This window comes from Salmo salar, chromosome ssa12, assembly GCF_905237065.1.
Source record: "Salmo salar chromosome ssa12, Ssal_v3.1, whole genome shotgun sequence".
Taxonomy (NCBI): domain Eukaryota; kingdom Metazoa; phylum Chordata; class Actinopteri; order Salmoniformes; family Salmonidae; genus Salmo; species Salmo salar.
This window is the reverse complement of record NC_059453.1, coordinates 10,523,599-10,542,660: the sequence shown is the minus strand read 5'-3', so window position 1 is coordinate 10,542,660 and position 19,062 is coordinate 10,523,599. Positions and strand designations below refer to the sequence as shown.

Here is a 19,062-nt window from a genome sequence, read left to right as displayed (position 1 = left end):
AGGTAAGTTTAAGAAACGTTTTGCAACAGAATTGGCAGAATGAATACACCACTGATCGCCGGAACACACAGTTCACTTTCATAGCAGCCACGTAAAGGTCTACAGCATAATCACTTTGCATGTTCTATAATTCATTCTCCCATCTACATGCTCTCCTCCTCTCACCTTTTCCCTTCACTTGCGGACTTCAGTGCACAAAACAACAGCTGTCTCTGACCAGGCAAAAAAAACCTCTCCAAGCCAAACCTTCATACCATAACCGCTAACCGCTACACATCGTTGTCACCAAATTAGCTAACGACATAGTCAAAATAGCTACGACGTTAGTAAAACTACAATCCGATCCATGTGTACAATCACACAGTACAGTGTACAGCAAGCAGTTTAGCAGTAACACCACCGGGCAGTTGTGGCAATAAATTAATAAAACCGAAAGCTTACCTTGACTTGGAAGAGTTGCAGAGTTGGTTAGCCTTAGCCAGCTAGCTAACATAAATAGCATTCCTCTCTGATTGAGTCAGGTTGTTGAGTAGGCTAAAATAGCTGCATTAGCTAGCTAACATAAATAGCATTCCTCTCTGTTTGAGTCAGGTTGTTGAGTAGGCTAAATTAGCTGCATTAGCCAGCTAAGTAAGTGAAACTAAAAGTAATACAAAAATACAACGAAATCTAGCTAGCTCTGCTGTGTTTACTTACATTTACATTTACGTCATTTAGCAGACGCTCTTATCCAGAGCAACTTACAAATTGGTGCATTACTTAATTTTTTGAAGAAATTAATTTGTTCAAAACTGTTCAACTATTGTCTTTCTCTCTTTGAGTCAACTACTCACCACATGTTATGCACTGCAGTGCTAGCTAGCTGTAGCTTATGCTTACAGTACTAGATTCATTCTCTGATTCTGTGATTGGATGGACAACATGTCAGTTCATGCTGCAAGAGCTCTGATAGGTTGGTAGTCGCCATAATTACTGTGTAAGTCTATGGACAGATCACATGCACCTCCTAGATTTTGTGTTAAAGTCAATATACCCAGAGGAGGATGGAAGCTAGCTGTCCTCCGGCGACACCATGGTGCTTCCCTAGAAGGGGCTGTTGAGGATACTTTTTTGACTTAACCTTTATTTAACTAGGCAAGTCAGTTAAGTACAAATTCTTATTTAAAATGACAGCCTACCCCAGCCAAACCCTGGTGCCACCCTATGGGACTCCCAATCACGTCCGGTTGTGATACTGCCCGGAATCAAACCAGGGTCTGTAGTGACTCCTCTAGCACTTAGATGCAGTGCCTTAGACCGCTGCGCCACTCGGTAAACCTTCATTGCAAAACAGTGAGTTTTAATAACTGATTTGGTAACATGTGAATATATTTAGTATAGCTTTATCTTCAAAGGACCAGATCATTTTTCTGATAAAAAAAAAAAAGAAATTCAGTGAGTAGGATGGTACTCCCCTTCCACGTCTGAGGAGCCTCCACTGGTGCGTGCTTGCGTAAGTGTGTGTGTGCGTGTGCCTGTGTGCGTGTATTGCCATGTTACTGTATTGTAATGGTATGACAGTGAGACTTCTGACCTTCTGTCTTAAATGGATTCTATTAGTAGTAATACATCAGCTCAGAGGGGGTGGACACATCCAGGGAAAAGTCCCCACTTCAGACTCGGAAAACCATGACCTTGATCAGGGAATTTTGGAGATAACACTAGAGGAGAAGATATGAGAGAGAGAGAGAGAGAGAGAGAGAGAGAGAGAGCCAACCAGCCGTGGTACCATCACACATCACAGTGTATCTGTTATCAGCTCACATCCATTATACATGAACTTCTACACACACGCTGGCACAGGGCACACATGCTGGCACATGCTGGAACGGAACAGATTTAATGCTGTCGGGCTGTGTGTGTGTGAGGATTTAATTCCTCTGGTATTCAGTGGTGAGCAGTCTGGAGCATTGAAGACAGGTCAGCTCTTCTCTTTGTCCTTGTCCTTAAATGAGGGATAGAGGAAAGAGAAGTGGGGAGGAGGGGAGAGTGGGAAGAGGAGGAGAGGAGAGGGAAAAGAAGAGGAGAGGAGAGGGGGAAGAGGAGTGGGAGGAGAGGAGAGGGGAAAGAGGAGGAGAGGAGAGGGGGAAGCAGAGAGGGAGGAGATGGGAAATATGAGGGGGAAGAGGGAAGGAGAGGAGAGGGGAAAGAGGAGAGAAAGGAGATGGGGAAGAGGGGAAGAGGGGAGAGAAGAGAGGGGGAATATGGGAGAAAGGAGAGTAGGAAGAGGGGAGAGGGAGGGAAGAGGAAGAGGTTCACCAAAAACCAAAACCAAACCAAACCAAACCAACTAGCATCAGACACACAACCTTCAAGGGGTTGATTTAGTAGATTTTTAAAGATTTTTGTTCACATCTGTGTGTGTGTGTGTGTGTGTGTGTGTGTGTGTGTGTGTTGTACCCTCGGCTGTGAAATAGTTGCTCAGACAAGCACTTTATTGTTGAAGAGGAAACATTCCACAGACCACTAGATTTGGAACCATGCTTGCTGGCACAACTACACTGGCAGTGTGTGTGTGTGTGTGTGTGTGTGTGTGTGTGTGTGTGTGTGTGTGTGTGTGTGTGTGTGTGTGTGATCTGTCATCTCCTCTCGTTGGCAGCGCTACATACGCGCCGCTGTCATGCGCTGCTCCAACATCTGTCTGCAAGGAACCGCGGCCGCCAACATTCCAGAACGCAGAACAGAACGCGCGCAACGTTCCAACTGAGGGAACTATCATCTCCCCGAGCTACTTATTCACCTATTAATACATGTATTAGTTAACAAATACGTTATTAAAATATATTAGTTAATATACATTTTCATTGTAAACTTATTTGGGATAGATTATTATGCATACAATGACAGTTGATACAAATGTATAATAATAATTAGCTTTTCTGAAGATTTAGTTAATATTTTGATTGACAACTGAAGTCTTCCAAGTGCCCGGCCCGCCTCTTGCTCCTCCGTCACGCCCAAACAGAGTGCGCTCAGAGCGGCTAGTGGCTGGAGAGGAGACTAGTCCCGCCTGCAGGCGTGGCTCTCTCCCTCTGGTAGCTCGGTTAGAACTAACCGTGGGTTAGAATGGAACAGTCCAGTCATCTAGAGGGAGACAGAGAGACAGAGACAGAGAGAGAGAGACAGAGAGACAGAGAGAGAGAGAGAGAGAGAGAGAGAGAGAGAGAGTGAAGCAAACCAGGATGAACAGTCCCTATTCTGTGAGTTTTGTCGCAGTGGAATAGACGTTCACTTTTATTGTCAATGCTTGCACTGCTCACCATTGTATGGGATTATAAACGATCTATTTTAGATTTGTAAACTTGCAGCAAGATGTCAAAAGGCGTCTGGAGGAAACGCGCCCTCTCCACGGCTGGAGGAGCCTTGTTCACCTGCCTCGTGATGATGTTTCTTCTCGTCGCCGTTATCAAACACCGGGGGACTCTCGTGGAGGAAGGTTCCACCGGGAGAGAGTTCGGGACTCGCTCCCTGCAAAGTTTAAACAGCATGAATAATAATGACAAACCCGTTAACCAAGCTCCAGCCGAGGATCGGGTCGGGGACAAATGTCAGGCGGCCCAGGTCAAGGGTTTTTCGGCGTACTTCAGTGAGTTGAGCCGGGGGAAACGGGCGGTGGAGCACAGAGCGGTGAAGGCTAGTGATCCTACACCGGTGGAGGAGCTCAGTCCGGTGGATGTGTTCATAGCGGTGAAAACCACCAAGAAATACCACCACACCAGGCTGGATCTACTGCTGGACACATGGATCTCTAGAAACATGCTGCAGGTAATGGGAAAACTTTACACTTACAGGAATGAAGTGCCTTGCTCAGGAACAAAATGACACATCTTTCACCTAGTCGGCTCTGCGGTTTGAACCAGCAACATTTCGATTAAAACTCTCTGAACTGCTACGCTAGCCTATTGGACACATTGCTATTGTAGTAGTTTGTGAAATTAGATTACCAATGCATCTAAACATGCAACAGGTGATAGAACAAATACTATTATATTCTTAGAGGAAAACGGACGAAAAACTAGTTTGAATAATTCCACAGAAATAAACACCCAAGTTAGTGGCATTAGATTACCAACGAATCTAAAGGCTGCCCGAGGCAACGGAACGTGTCATGGTTGCTAGGCTACGGAACATGTCGTGGTTGCTAGGCTACGGAACATGTCATGGTTGTTAGGCTACGGAACATGTCATGGTTGCTAGGCTACAGGGATAATTAGGATAAACTGTAAGTAGAGGAGCCTCAACTCAAGCAGAGGAAAGTTTCACAGCAACAGTTTTCTTACTACTTTACTGATAACAGCTTTATTCAGTAAAGTTTGACTTACTGTGATATGTGTTTGTCCTAGTCTACCCATAGCTACTGTATTGAGGAAAGTTGAACTTACTACAGTATGACTGTGATCTGTGTTTGTCCTAGTCTACCCATAGCTACTGTATTGAGGAAAGTTGAACTTACTACAGTATGACTGTGATCTGTGTTTGTCCTAGTCTACCCATAGCTACATTAGGGTGAGAACTTTAAGTTGCTCTGAATGACTCTAATCAAAATGTAGTTAGAACAACATAGTGTATGCTACAGTTTTAGTGAGGCTACCAATGCATCTGCATTCAACAGAAGGCTTGACGGTGTATGTTCCCAGGGGTAACCCCAAGAAACCCCAAACCCTCCTCTCCCTGAAATACCCCTTCAACACGATTAGTTACGCCGGCTCACTTTCATTGCCTCCGCGCTCTGGCCAAAGCGCGAGACAGTCAGACGTAAACCTGTAAAGTTAAACTGGAGCCGGAGCCGATGAAGATTACTCTCGGAAGGCAGATCAGAGGACGAAGGAGAAGGAATGAAAACGGAGAAGAGCTCTCTTTCTCTCTCCCCTTTTCTTCTCTCCTTGCTTGTGTCAGAAAACAAAGGGAATCAGAAAGAATAGTCATTATCATGTTTTTAAAAAAAGGACATACAGAGGATACTATATAATGTCATCATAGAGCTGATCTACAACAGACTGGTAGAACGATGTCATTATAGTGGATACTATATAATGTCATCATAGAGCTGATCTACAACAGACTGGTAGAACTATGTCATTATAGTGGATACTATATAATGTCATCATAGAGCTGATCTACAACAGACTGGTACAACTATGTCCTTATAGAGAATACTATACACACAGTGTACAAAACATTAAGCACACCTTCCTAATATTGAGTTGCACCACCCCTTTTTGCCCTCAGTTCGTCGGGGCATGGACTCCACAAGGTGTCGAAAGTGTTCCACAGGGATGCTGGTCCATGTTGACTCCAATGCTTCCCACAGTTGTGTCAAGTTGGCTGGATGTCCTTTGGGTGGTGGATCATTCTTGATACACACGGTAAACTGTTGAGCGTGAAAAACCCAGCAGCGTTGCAGTTCTTGACACAAACCGGTGCGCCTGGCACCTACTACCACACTCTGTTCAAAGGCACTTTGACTTTGTCTTGCCCATTCACCCTCTGAATGACACACATACACAATCCATGTCTCAATTGTCTCAAGGCTTAAAAATCCTTCTTTAACCTGTCTCCTCCCCTTCATCTACACTGATTGAAGTGGATTTAACAAGTGACATTAATAAGGGATCATAGCTTTCACCTGGATTCACCTGGTCAGTCTATGTCATGGAAAGAGCGGGTGTTCTTAATGTTTAATATACTCAGTGTACATCTCCACTCATTGTTGGAGAGAGTAGCTACCTGTAGCCTGTAAAGAGAAGCTACCTGTAGAGAGAGTATCTACCTGTAGAAAGAGTAGCTACCTGTAGCCTGTAGCCAGAGTAGCTGCCTGTAGCCTGTAGAGAGAGTAGCTACCTGTAGAAAGAGTAGCTACCTGTAGCCTGTAGAGAGAGTACCTGCCTGTAGCCTGTAGAGAGAGTAGCTGCCAGTAACCTGTAGAGAGAGTAGCTGCCTGTAGTAGAGGTCGACCGATTATGATTTTTCAACGCCGATAGCAATACCGATTATTGGGGGACCGAAAAAGCCGATACCGATTAATCGGCCGATTTTATTTTTTTTAAATACTGTAATAATGACAATTACAACAATACTGAATGAACACTTATTTTAACTTAATATAATACATCAATAAATGATTTGTATTTCATATACCTTTGACTATTGGATGTTCTTATAGGCACTTTAGTATTGCCAGTGTAACAGTATAGCTTCCGTCCCTCTCCTCGCTCCTACCTGGGCTCAAACCAGCAACGCATCGACAACAGCCACCCTCGAAGCAGCGTTACCCATGTAGTGCAAGGGAAACAACTACTCCAAGTCTCAGAGCGAGTGACGTTTGAAACGCTATTAGCGCGCACCCGCTAACTAGCTTACCATTTCACATCGGTTACACCAGCCTAATCTTATGAGTTGACAGGCTTGAAGTCATAAACAGCGCAATGCATTGCGAAGGGCTGCTGGCAAAACGTACGAAAGTGCTGTTTTGAATGAATGCTTACGAGCCTGCTGGTGCCTACCATCGCTCAGTCAGACTGCTCTATCAAATCATAGACTTAATTATAACATAATAACACACAGAAACACGAGCCTTACGTCATTAACCTCTCTGGGCTAGGCGGGACGAATTCGTCCCACCACGCAACAGCCAGTGTAATCCAGTGGCGCAATTTTCAAATACCTTAGAAATGCTATTACTTTAATTTCTCAAACATATGACTATTTTACAGCATTTTAAAGACAGGACTCTCGTTAATCTAACCACACTGTCCGATTTCAAAAAGGCTTTACAACGAAAGCAAAACATTAGATTATGTCAGCAGAGTACCCAGCCAGAAATAATCAGACACCCATTTTTCAAGCTAGCATATAATGTCACAAAAACCCAGAAGACAGCTAAATGCAGCACTAACCTTTGATGATCCTCATCAGATGACACACCTAGGACATTATGTTATACAATACATGCATGTTTTGTTCAATCAAGTTCATATTTATATCAAAAACCAGCTTTTTACATTAGCATGTGACGTTCAGAACTAGCATACCCCCCGCAAACCTCCGGTGAATTTACTAAATTACTCACGATAAACGTTCACAAAAAACATAACAATTATTTTAAGAATTCTAGATACAGAACTCCTTTGTGCAATCGAGGTGTCCGATTTTAAAATAGCTTTTCGGTGAAAGCACATTTTGCAATATTCTCAGTAGATAGCCCAGCCATCACGGCTAGCCATTTAGACACCGACCAAGTTTAGCCCTGACCAAAGTCAGATTTACTATTACAAAAGTTTGATTACCTTTGTTGTCTTCGTCAGAATGCACTCCCAGGACTGCTACTTCAATAACAAATGTTGGTTTGGTCCAAAATAATCCATCGTTATATCCAAATAGCGGCGTTTTGTTCGTGCGTTCCAAGACACTATCCGAAGTGTAAATAAGGGTCACGAGCATGGCGCAATTCGTGACAAAAAAAATCTAAATATTCCATTACCGTACTTCGAAGCATGTCAACCGCTGTTTAAAATCCATTTTTATGCCATTTTTCTCGTAAAAAAGCGATAATATTTAGACCGGGAATCTACGTTTAGGTAAACAGAGGAAAGAAAACAAAGCATTCGGTCGACGCGGGCACGCGCCTGAGTCTCACAGTACTGTAACCAGCCACTACCCAAACACGCTACTTTTTTTCAGCCGGAGCCTGCAAAGCCACGATTCAGCTTTTTGCCGCCTTCTGAGAGCCCATTGGAGCCGTAGGAAGTGTCACGTAACAGCAGAGATCCTTTGTTTTGGATAGAGATGACAAAGAAGGCCAAGAAATGGTCAGACAGGGTACTTCCTGTACAGAATCTTCTCAGGTTTTGACCTGCCATTTGAGTTCTGTTATACTCACAGACACCATTCAAACAGTTTTAGAAACTTTGGAGTGTTTTCTATCCAAAGCCAATAATTATATGCATATTCTAGTTACTGGGCAGGAGTAGTAACCAGATTAAATCGGGTACGTTTTTTATCCAGCCGTGTCAATACTGCCCCCTAGCCCTAACAGGTTAATATGGTCGAATCCGGAAACTATCACGTTTATTCTTTCAGTGAAATACGGAACCGTTCCATATTTTATCTAATGGGTGGCATCCATAAGTCTAAATATTCCTGTTACATTACACAACCTTCAATGTTATGTCATAATTACGTAAAATTCTGGCAAATTAGTTTGCAACGAGCCAGGCGGCCCAAACTGTTGCATATACCCTGACTCTGCATGCAAGGAACGCAAGAGAAGTGACACAATTTCACCTGGTTTATATTGCCTGCTAACCTGGATTTCTTTTAGCTAAATATGCAGGTTTAAAAATATGTACTTCTGTGTATTGATTTTAAGAAAGGCATTGATGTTTATGGTTAAGTACAGTCGTGCAACGATTGTGCTTTTTTTTCGCAAATGCGCTTTTGTTAAATCATCCCCGTTTGGCGAAGTTGGCTGTCTTTGTTAGGAAGAAATAGTCTTCACAGTTCGCAACGAGCCAGGTGGCCCAAACTGCTGCATATACCCTGACTCTGTTACAGAGGTGACACATTTTCCCGCGTTAAAAGAAATTCATGTTAGCAGGCAATATTAACTAAATATGCAGGTTTACAAATATATACTTGTGTATTGATTTTAAGAAAGACATTGATGTTTATGGTTAGGTACAAGTTGGAGCAACGACCGTCCTTTTTCGCGAATGCACACCGCATCGATTATATGCAATGCAGGACAGGCTAGATAAACTAGTAATATCATCAGCCATGTGTAGTTAACTACTGATTATGATTGATTGATTTATTGTTTTTTATAAGATAAGTTTAATGCTAGCTAGCAACTTACCTTGGTTTCTTACTGCATTCGCGTAACAGGCAGGCTCCTCGTGGAGTGCAATGTAAAGCAGGTGGTTAGAGCGTTGGACTAGTTAACCGTAAGGTTGCAAGATTGAAGGTAAAAATCTGTCGTTCTGCCCCTGAACAAGGCAGTTAACCCACCGTTCCTAAGCCGTCATTGAAAATAAGAATGTGTTCTTAACTGACTTGCCTAGTTAAAAAATATTTATAAAAAAATATAATAATAATAATAATAATAATAATAATAATAATAATAAATAAATAAAAAATCGGCAAATCGGTGGCCAAAAATACCAATTACCGATTGTTATGAAAACTTGAAACCGGCCCTAATTAATCGGCAATTCCGATTAATCGGTCGACCTCTAGCCTGTAGAGAAAGTCGCTACCTGTAGCCTGTAAGGAGAGACTAATCTATGAGTGTGGCTAATTGTAAGGCTAATCTATGAGTGGGGCTAATTGTAAGGCTAATCTATGAGTGTGGCTAATTGTAAGGCTAATCTATGAGTGTGGCTAACTGTAAGGCTAATCTATGGGTGTGGCTAACTGTAAGGCTAATCTATGGGTGTGGCTAACTGTAAAGCTAATCTATGAGTGTGGCTAACTGTAAGGCTAATCTATGAGTGTGGCTAACTGTAAGGCTAATCTATGAGTGTGGCTAACTGTAAGGCTAATCTATGAGTGTGGCTAATTTTAAGACTAATCTATGAGTGTGGCTAATTGTAAGGCAAATCTATGAGTGTGGCTAATTGTAAGGCTAATCTATGAGTGTGGCTAATTGTAATTGTCTGAGTGTAAATGTACATCCCAAATGGTACCCTGTTCCCTACATAGTACACTACTTTAGACCAGAGACCTATACCCTAGCTAGTGTACTACTTTACACCAAAGCCCTATTCCCTATATAGTGCACTACTTTTCACCAGAGCCCTATAGGCCATATGCCATTTGGGAGTCAGACTAAAACCATTAAAAAACACACACACCAGACACTAGTCTGTGTTGATATGTAAACAGAGCGACAAGCTCTCACGGTCTCACTGCAGAATCACACGTTTGTTCATAAACGTCTGATGTCAAAGGTTTAGTTGATGCATTCATTCTGAATGGTTAAGGTTTGGGAATAGGGTGTAAATAAATGGATGGAACAGGAGACCCTCGGAGACGGAGCTCACAGCCTATCTGCCATTAGAGCTGGGAATTTCCGGGGACCTTACAATATGATATTATCGCGATACAATATGTATTGCGATTCTCACGATTCGATGTAGGATCTTAATTTGAGCCAGTTTGCTACAGCAGGAAAATAATCCTGCCGCAACAGGAAATGTGAATTATTATGTGGATTATAATTAATGGACATTTTTTGGTAGGGGTTGATGCATTTTTCGTTATTGCAAATGAAGTCTGACATTTTAAAGTGGAAATTACAAACTTTAGAAGCCTTTTTGTAGCTCGACTATACCACAAGTTAGTATTTCCTGTGTTGCAGGAATATTCTCAGGAATATTCTCAGAATATTCTCATCTGCTGACGTTCTGCTTACCTGGATGGACGTCTAAATTCGCAGTGGGTCATAAGTGACCTGGCTGAACAGAGAGAGGAAAGCACTGTGTTTACCCGTGTGTGTGTGTGTGTGTGTGTGTGTGTGTGTGTGTGTGTGTGTGTGTGTGTGTGTGTGTGTGTGTGTGTGTGTGTGTGTGTGTGTGTGTGTAGACATTCCTATGTCTGCTCTCAGGTGTGTGTCAAAGGTGTGTGTCCCGCCCCACCCCTATAGGCTACTGTTAGACTGCTGAGTAAGGGAATACCTAAACACACACACACACCCTGGGAACTCTCTCTCTCTTTCTCGTGGGAAGTGAAGAGGTATGGGTGTGATGTTTAGGAGAGTAAACACACAGACACACACCCTGGCGGAGGTAACCTTGATAATATGTTGCCTCAGAGGTAGTTGTGACGTCACCAGGAGACTTTAGCTACTTGGATGTTATAGTGGTTGATTGTTATAAAACGTTTCTCCTTTTCTCTCTCTCTGTCTCTCTCTCTCTCTCTCTCTCTCTCTCTCTCTCTCTCTCTCTCTCTCTCTCTGTCTCTCTGTCTCTCTCTCTGTCTCGTTATTGTTCAATTAATGTCGTTTCCTGTGTTGTAAAACTCAAATCCTGGCTTGCCTCCTAACCTTCCTCCCCCTTCTCTCTTCTCACCATTTTCTCTCACTCTCCTCTCTCTCTCTCCCCTGTATGAGACAATGTGTAGTTTCCTCTGTGGGGTCTTAACAATGACACACACACAGAGACACACACACACACACACACACACAAAGACACACACACACACACACAGACACACAGACACGCACAGAGACGCACCCGCACAGAGACGCACACGCACAGAAACACGCACACACACGCACAGAGAACACACACACACAGAGACACACACACACAGAGACACACACACATACGAGCTGGTTTTCCTCTGGAGGGTTTAAGAGCTCACAGGGCTGACGAGAACACACAGCTGGAGAGAAAGACTGGACTGCTGACAAACACACCGACATACACACAGGGATACACACACACACACACACACATAGGGATACATTTTCATTTACGTCATTTAGCAAACGCTCTTATCCAGAGCGACTTACAAATTACACACACACACAGGGACACTCACACACAAATACATGGTTGCTGATTGAGGAGAAAGAACTGTCAAGTCAGTGGTTATAGGAGAGACAGAGACAGAGGTTATAGGAGAGACAGAGACAGTGGTTATAGGAGAGACAGAGACAGTGGTTATAGGAGAGACAGAGACAGTGGTTATAGGAGAGACAGAGACAGTGGTTATAGGAGAGACAGAGACAGAGGTTATAGGAGAGACAGAGACAGTGGTTATAGGAGAGACTGTGGTTATAGGAGAGACAGATACAGTGGTTATAGGAGAGACAGAGACAGTGGTTATAGGAGAGACAGAGACAGTGGTTATAGGAGAGTCGGTGGTTATAGGAGAGTCGGTGGTTATAGGAGAGACAGTGGTTATAGGAGAGACAGAGACAGTGGTTATAGGAGACTCAGAGACAGTGGTTATAGGAGAGACAGAGACAGTGGTTATAGGAGACTCAGAGTCAGTGGTTATAGGACAGACAGAGGTTATAGGAGAGTCGGTGGTTATAGGAGAGACAGTGGTTATAGGAGAGACAGATACAGTGGTTATAGGAGACTCAGAGTCAGTGGTTATAGGAGAGACAGTGATTATAGGAGAGACAGAGACAGTGGTTATAGGAGAGACAGAGACAGTGGTTATAGGAGACTCAGAGTCAGTGGTTATAGGAGAGACAGTGATTATAGGAGAGACAGAGACAGTGGTTATAGGAGAGACAGAGACAGTGGTTATAGGAGAGTCGGTGGTTATAGGAGAGACAGAGACAGTGGTTATAGGAGACTCAGAGTCAGTGGTTATAGGAGAGACAGTGGTTATAGGAGAGTTGGTGGTTATAGGAGAGTCAGTGGTTATAGGAGAGTCTGTGGTTATAGGAGAGTCCGTGGTTATAGGAGAGACAGTGGTTATAGGAGACTCAGAGTCAGTGGTTATAGGAGAGACAGTGATTATAGGAGAGACAGAGACAGTGGTTATAGGAGAGTCAGAGTCAGTGGTTATAGGAGAGACAGAGACAGTGGTTATAGGAGACTCAGAGTCAGTGGTTATAGGAGAGACAGTGGTTATAGGAGAGTTGGTGGTTATAGGAGAGTCAGTGGTTATAGGAGAGTCTGTGGTTATAGGAGAGTCCGTGGTTATAGGAGAGACAGTGGTTATAGGAGAGTCAGTCAGTGGTTATAGGAGAGTCAGTGGTTATAGGAGACTCAGAGTGAGTGGTTATAGGAGAGACAGAGACAGTGGTTATAGGAGAGACAGTGGTTATAGGAGAGACAGAGACAGTGGTTATAGGAGAGTCAGTGGTTATAGGAGAGACAGAGACAGTGGTTATAGGAGACTCAGAGTCAGTGGTTATAGGAGAGACAGTGGTTATAGGAGAGACAGTGGTTATAGGAGAGTAAGTGGTTATAGGAGAGTCCGTGGTTATAGGTGAGTCTGTGGTTATAGGAGAGTCCGTGGTTATAGGAGAGACAGTGGTTATAGGAGAGTCAGTCAGTGGTTATAGGAGAGTCAGTGGTTATAGGAGACTCAGAGTGAGTGGTTATAGGAGAGTCAGTGGTTATAGGAGAGTTAGTGGTTATAGGAGAGTCAGTCAGTGGTTATAGGAGAGTCAGTGGTTATAGGAGAGTCAGTGGTTATAGGAGACTCAGAGTCAGTGGTTAGAGGAGAGACAGAGTCAGTGGTTATAGGAGAGACAGAGACAGTGGTTATAGGAGAGACAGAGACAGTGGTTATAGGAGAGTCAGTGGTTATAGGAGAGACAGAGTCAGTGGTTATAGGAGAGACAGAGTCAGTGGTTATAGGAGAGACAGAGTCAGTGGTTATAGGAGAGACAGAGACAGTGGTTATAGGAGAGACAGAGACAGTGGTTATAGGAGAAACAGAGTCAGTGGTTATAGGAGAGATAGAGACAGTGGTTATAGGAGAGTCAGTGGTTATAGGAGAGTCAGTGGTTATAGGAGAGACAGAGACAGTGGTTATAGGAGACTCAGAGACAGTGGTTATAGGAGACTCAGAGTCAGTGGTTATAGGACAGACAGAGACAGTGGTTATAGGAGAGACAGAGACAGTGGTTAAAGGAGAGTCGGTGGTTATAGGAGAGACAGTGGTTATAGGAGAGACAGAGACAGTGGTTATAGGAGACTCAGAGACAGTGGTTATAGGAGACTCAGAGACAGTGGTTATAGGAGACTCAGAGTCAGTGGTTATAGGACAGACAGAGGTTATAGGAGAGTCGGTGGTTATAGGAGAGACAGTGGTTATAGGAGAGACAGATACAGTGGTTATAGGAGACTCAGAGTCAGTGGTTATAGGAGAGACAGTGATTATAGGAGAGACAGAGACAGTGGTTATAGGAGAGACAGAGACAGTGGTTATAGGAGAGTCGGTGGTTATAGGAGAGACAGAGACAGTGGTTATAGGAGACTCAGAGTCAGTGGTTATAGGAGAGACAGTGGTTATAGGAGAGTTGGTGGTTATAGGAGAGTCAGTGGTTATAGGAGAGTCCGTGGTTATAGGAGAGTCTGTGGTTATAGGAGAGTCGGTGGTTATAGGAGAGACAGAGACAGTGGTTATAGGAGACTCAGAGTCAGTGGTTATAGGAGAGACAGTGGTTATAGGAGAGTTGGTGGTTATAGGAGAGTCAGTGGTTATAGGAGAGTCCGTGGTTATAGGAGAGTCTGTGGTTATAGGAGAGTCCGTGGTTATAGGAGAGACAGTGGTTATAGGAGAGTCAGTCAGTGGTTATAGGAGAGTCAGTGGTTATAGGAGACTCAGAGTGAGTGGTTATAGGAGAGACAGAGACGGTGGTTATAGGAGAGACAGTGGTTATAGGAGAGACAGAGACAGTGGTTATAGGAGAGTCAGTGGTTATAGGAGAGACAGAGACAGTGGTTATAGGAGACTCAGAGTCAGTGGTTATAGGAGAGACAGTGGTTATAGGAGAGACAGTGGTTATAGGAGAGACAGTGGTTATAGGAGAGTAAGTGGTTATAGGAGAGTCCGTGGTTATAGGAGAGTCTGTGGTTATAGGAGAGACAGTGGTTATAGGAGAGTCAGTCAGTGGTTATAGGAGAGTCAGTGGTTATAGGAGACTCAGAGTGAGTGGTTATAGGAGAGTCAGTGGTTATAGGAGAGTCAGTGGTTATAGGAGAGTCAGTCAGTGGTTATAGGAGAGTCAGTGGTTATAGGAGACTCAGAGTCAGTGGTTATAGGAGACTCAGAGTCAGTGGTTATAGGAGAAACAGAGTCAGTGGTTATAGGAGAGACAGAGACAGTGGTTATAGGAGAGACAGAGACAGTGGTTATAGGAGAGACAGAGTCAGTGGTTATAGGAGAGTCAGTGGTTATAGGAGAGACAGAGTCAGTGGTTATAGGAGAGACAGAGTCAGTGGTTATAGGAGAGACAGAGTCAGTGGTTATAGGAGAGACAGAGACAGTGGTTATAGGAGAAACAGAGTCAGTGGTTATAGGAGAGACAGAGACAGTGGTTATAGGAGAGACAGAGACAGTGGTTATAGGAGAGACAGAGTCAGTGGTTATGGAGAGACAGAGTCAGTGGTTATAGGAGAGACAGACAGTGGTTATAGGAGAGACAGAGTCAGTGGTTATAGGAGAGACAGAGACAGTGGTTATAGGAGAGTCAGTGGTTATAGGAGAGTCAGTGGTTATAGGAGAGACAGAGACAGTGGTTATAGGAGACTCAGAGACAGTGGTTATAGGAGACTCAGAGACAGTGGTTATAGGAGACTCAGAGTCAGTGGTTATAGGACAGACAGAGACAGTGGTTATAGGAGAGACAGAGACAGTGGTTATAGGAGAGACAGAGTCAGTGGTTATAGGAGAGTCAGTGGTTATAGGAGAGTCAGAGGTTATAGGAGAGACAGAGGTTATAGGAGAGACAGAGACAGTGGTTATAGGAGAGACAGAGTCAGTGGTTATAGGAGAGACAGTGGTTATAGGAGAGACAGTGGTTATAGGAGAGACAGTGGTTATAGGAGAGACAGAGACAGTGGTTATAGGAGAGACAGAGACAGTGGTTATAGGAGAGACAGAGACCGTGGTTATAGGAGAGACAGTGGTTATAGGAGAGACAGAGTCAGTGGTTATAGGAGAGACAGTGGTTATAGGAGAGACAGTGGTTATAGGAGAGACAGTGGTTATAGGAGACTCAGAGTCAGTGGTTATAGGAGAGTCAGTGGTTATAGGAGAGTCAGTCAGTGGTTATAGGAGAGTCAGTGGTTATAGGAGAGACAGAGTCAGTGGTTATAGGAGAGACAGAGTCAGTGGTTATAGGAGAGACAGAGTCAGTGGTTATAGGAGAGTCAGTGGTTATAGGAGAGTCAGTGGTTATAGGAGAGACAGTGGTTATAGGAGAGTCAGTGGTTATAGGAGAGACAGTGGTTATAGGAGAGACAGTGGTTATAGGAGAGTCAGTGGTTATAGGAGACTCAGAGTCAGTGGTTATAGGAGAGTCAGTGGTTATAGGAGAGTCAGTCAGTGGTTATAGGAGAGTCAGTGGTTATAGGAGAGACAGAGTCAGTGGTTATAGGAGAGACAGAGTCAGTGGTTAGAGGAGAGACAGAGTCAGTGGTTATAGGAGAGTCAGTGGTTATAGGAGAGACAGAGACAGTGGTTATAGGAGACTCAGAGACAGTGGTTATAGGAGACTCAGAGTCAGTGGTTATAGGACAGACAGAGACAGTGGTTATGGGAGAGACAGAGACAGTGGTTATAGGAGAGACAGAGACAGTGGTTATAGGAGAGATAGAGACAGTGGTTATAGGAGAGACAGTGGTTATAGGAGAGACAGAGACAGTGGTTATAGGAGAGACAGTGGTTATAGGAGAGACAGAGTCAGTGGTTATAGGAGAGACAGTGGTTATAGGAGAGACAGTGGTTATAGGAGAGAAAATGGTTATAGGAGAGACAGTGGTTATAGGAGAGACAGTGGTTATAGGAGAGACAGTGGTTATAGGAGAGACAGTGGTTATAGGAGAGACAGTGGTTATAGGAGAGTCGGTGGTTATAGGAGAGACAGAGACAGTGGTTATAGGAGAGACAGAGGTTATAGGAGAGTCAGTGGTTATAGGAGAGAGTCAGTGGTTATAGGAGAGACAGAGACAGTGGTTATAGGAGAGACAGAGAGGTTATAGGAGAGACAGAGTCAGAGGTTATAGGAGAGACAGAGTCAGTGGTTATAGGAGAGACAGAGTCAGTGGTTATAGGAGAGACAGAGACAGTGGTTATAGGAGAGACAGAGGTTATAGGAGAGTCAGAGTCAGTGGTTATAGGCGAGTCAGAGTCAGTGGTTATAGGAGAGTCAGAGTCAGTGGTTATAGGAGAGACAGAGGTTATAGGAGAGTCAGAGTCAGTGGTTATAGGAGAGACAGAGTCAGTGGTTATAGGAGAGACAGAGACAGTGGTTATAGGAGAGACAGAGGTTATAGGAGAGTCAGAGTCAGTGGTTATAGGCGAGTCAGAGTCAGTGGTTATAGGAGAGACAGAGACAGTGGTTATAGGAGAGACAGAGTCAGTGGTTATAGGAGAGACAGAGTCAGTGGTTATAGGAGAGACAGAGGTTATAGGAGAGACAGAGACAGTGGTTATAGGAGAGACAGAGTCAGTGGTTATAGGAGAGTCAGAGTCAGTGGTTATAGGAGAGACAGAGTCAGTGGTTATAGGAGAGTCAGAGTCAGTGGTTATAGGAGAGACAGAGTCAGTGGTTATAGGAGAGACAGAGTCAGTGGTTATAGGAGAGACAGAGGTTATAGGAGACTCAGAGTCAGTGGTTATAGGAGAGACAGAGTCAGTGGTTATAGGAGAGACAGAGTCAGTGGTTATAGGAGAGACAGAGACAGTGGTTATAGGAGAGATAGAGACTTGTGTTATCTCCCAGAGATAATGCCTAGGATTTAGCTCAGCAGGCTAACACAGTTTAAGTCTGAAGAGACCCGGACAAACACACATACAGACACACACGCGCAGTCGCACACACACACACACACACGTGAGAATGTAATGTAATCTAATATCAGTATGGGAGCAGGAAGCTGGAGAGAGGTGTTGACACACACATCAAAACACTGACCCTGTGTCGTGTGTCCGTCCGTGTGTCCGTCCGTGTGTCCGTCCGTGTGTGTGTCTGTGTGTGTGTCTGTGTGTGTGTCTGTGCGTGTGTCCGTCCGTGTGTCCGTCCGTGTGTGTGTGTGTCTGTGTGTGTGTCTGTGTGTGTGTCTGTGCGTGTGTCCGTCCGTGTGTGTGTGTGTCTGTGTGTGTGTCTGTGTGTGTGTCCGTCCGTGTGTCCGTCCGTGTGTGTGTCCATGTGTGTGTGTGTGTTAAGAGAACCACACACCACCATGGAAAAGGGAGAGATGAGACTGTTTTGCCCATGTGCTGCGCTAGGCAGGGGGCAGGGAAGTGTCTGTGTTTATTTGGGGGGTCTCAGGGTGGGTCTTTCCTGCCTGGGGGAATCCGGGGTACGCCTGGCTGATGCTGGCTTCCTGAGTTCTGACAGACACACACAGACACACACACAGACATACCACGCACGCACACGCCCACACACACACAGACATACCACGCACATACACACACACACACACACACACACACACAGACATACCACGCACGCACACGCCCACACACACACAGACATACCACGCACACACACACACACACACACACACACAGACATACCACGCACGCACGCACACACCCACACACACAAATGTTGTCTACTACTAAAATGTGGTTATTTAACTGAAAAATAGTAACCATTAATTTAATGAATGAATTTGTACCATATAATAACGTTGTAGGGCTTTTAGCTGGTCGGGACATTGTTGTTATCCCAGAGTCATGCCAACTCATTATGCAGTGGGAACTGTTGAAGTGGGAGACACACACACCCACGCGGCAGTAGGAGTAATGTGAGGAATGTGTCAGAGAGAGTTGGAACAAAGACTTTCTCCCAGGGAGATATCCCTCTCCAGTTAACTACAGCAGCTGTATGCTAATACCTCGGAGTGTGTGAGTGTCGGGGGGGTTACTTTCAACAATCTAACGTATAAAATACAGTTTGACTTGTTTAACACTTTTTGGGGTTTCATAGTTTTGATGTCTTCACTATTATTCTACAATGTAGAAAATAGTTAAAAAATAAAGAAAAACCCTTGAATGAGTAGGTATGTCCAAACACTGGTACTGTATGTGTATGGTCTATCATTGAATGTCACACACACACACACACACACACACACACACACACACACACACACACACACACACACACACACACACACACACACACACACACACACACACACACACACACCCCACTGGACTGGTCAGCAGCTGTTATGGTGCTGAGTGGTTTACCTTAGTCTTGGCTCAGATTCAATATCAGCACTATTGTCTGTCTCCACTCAATACTGTGACTGTGGTGGATAAACTACCCCTACCCTCTGTCTGTCTGTCTGTCTGTCTGTCTGTCTGTCTGTC

The 19,062-nt window shown here is 44.2% G+C and overlaps 1 protein-coding gene across 1 annotated transcript in view; it reads left to right on the top strand.

The window, feature by feature from the left end:
- Positions 1–3,150: 3,150 nt before the first annotated feature.
- Positions 3,151–19,062, top strand: part of LOC106594217 (beta-1,3-N-acetylglucosaminyltransferase lunatic fringe) — a 29,184-nt gene continuing 13,272 nt past the window's right edge. The window contains exon 1 of the mRNA XM_045690664.1: positions 3,151–3,804. Within this exon, the coding sequence (XP_045546620.1) occupies positions 3,352–3,804 (453 nt within the window). The 5' untranslated portion in view covers positions 3,151–3,351. The remainder of the gene's footprint in view (positions 3,805–19,062) is intronic.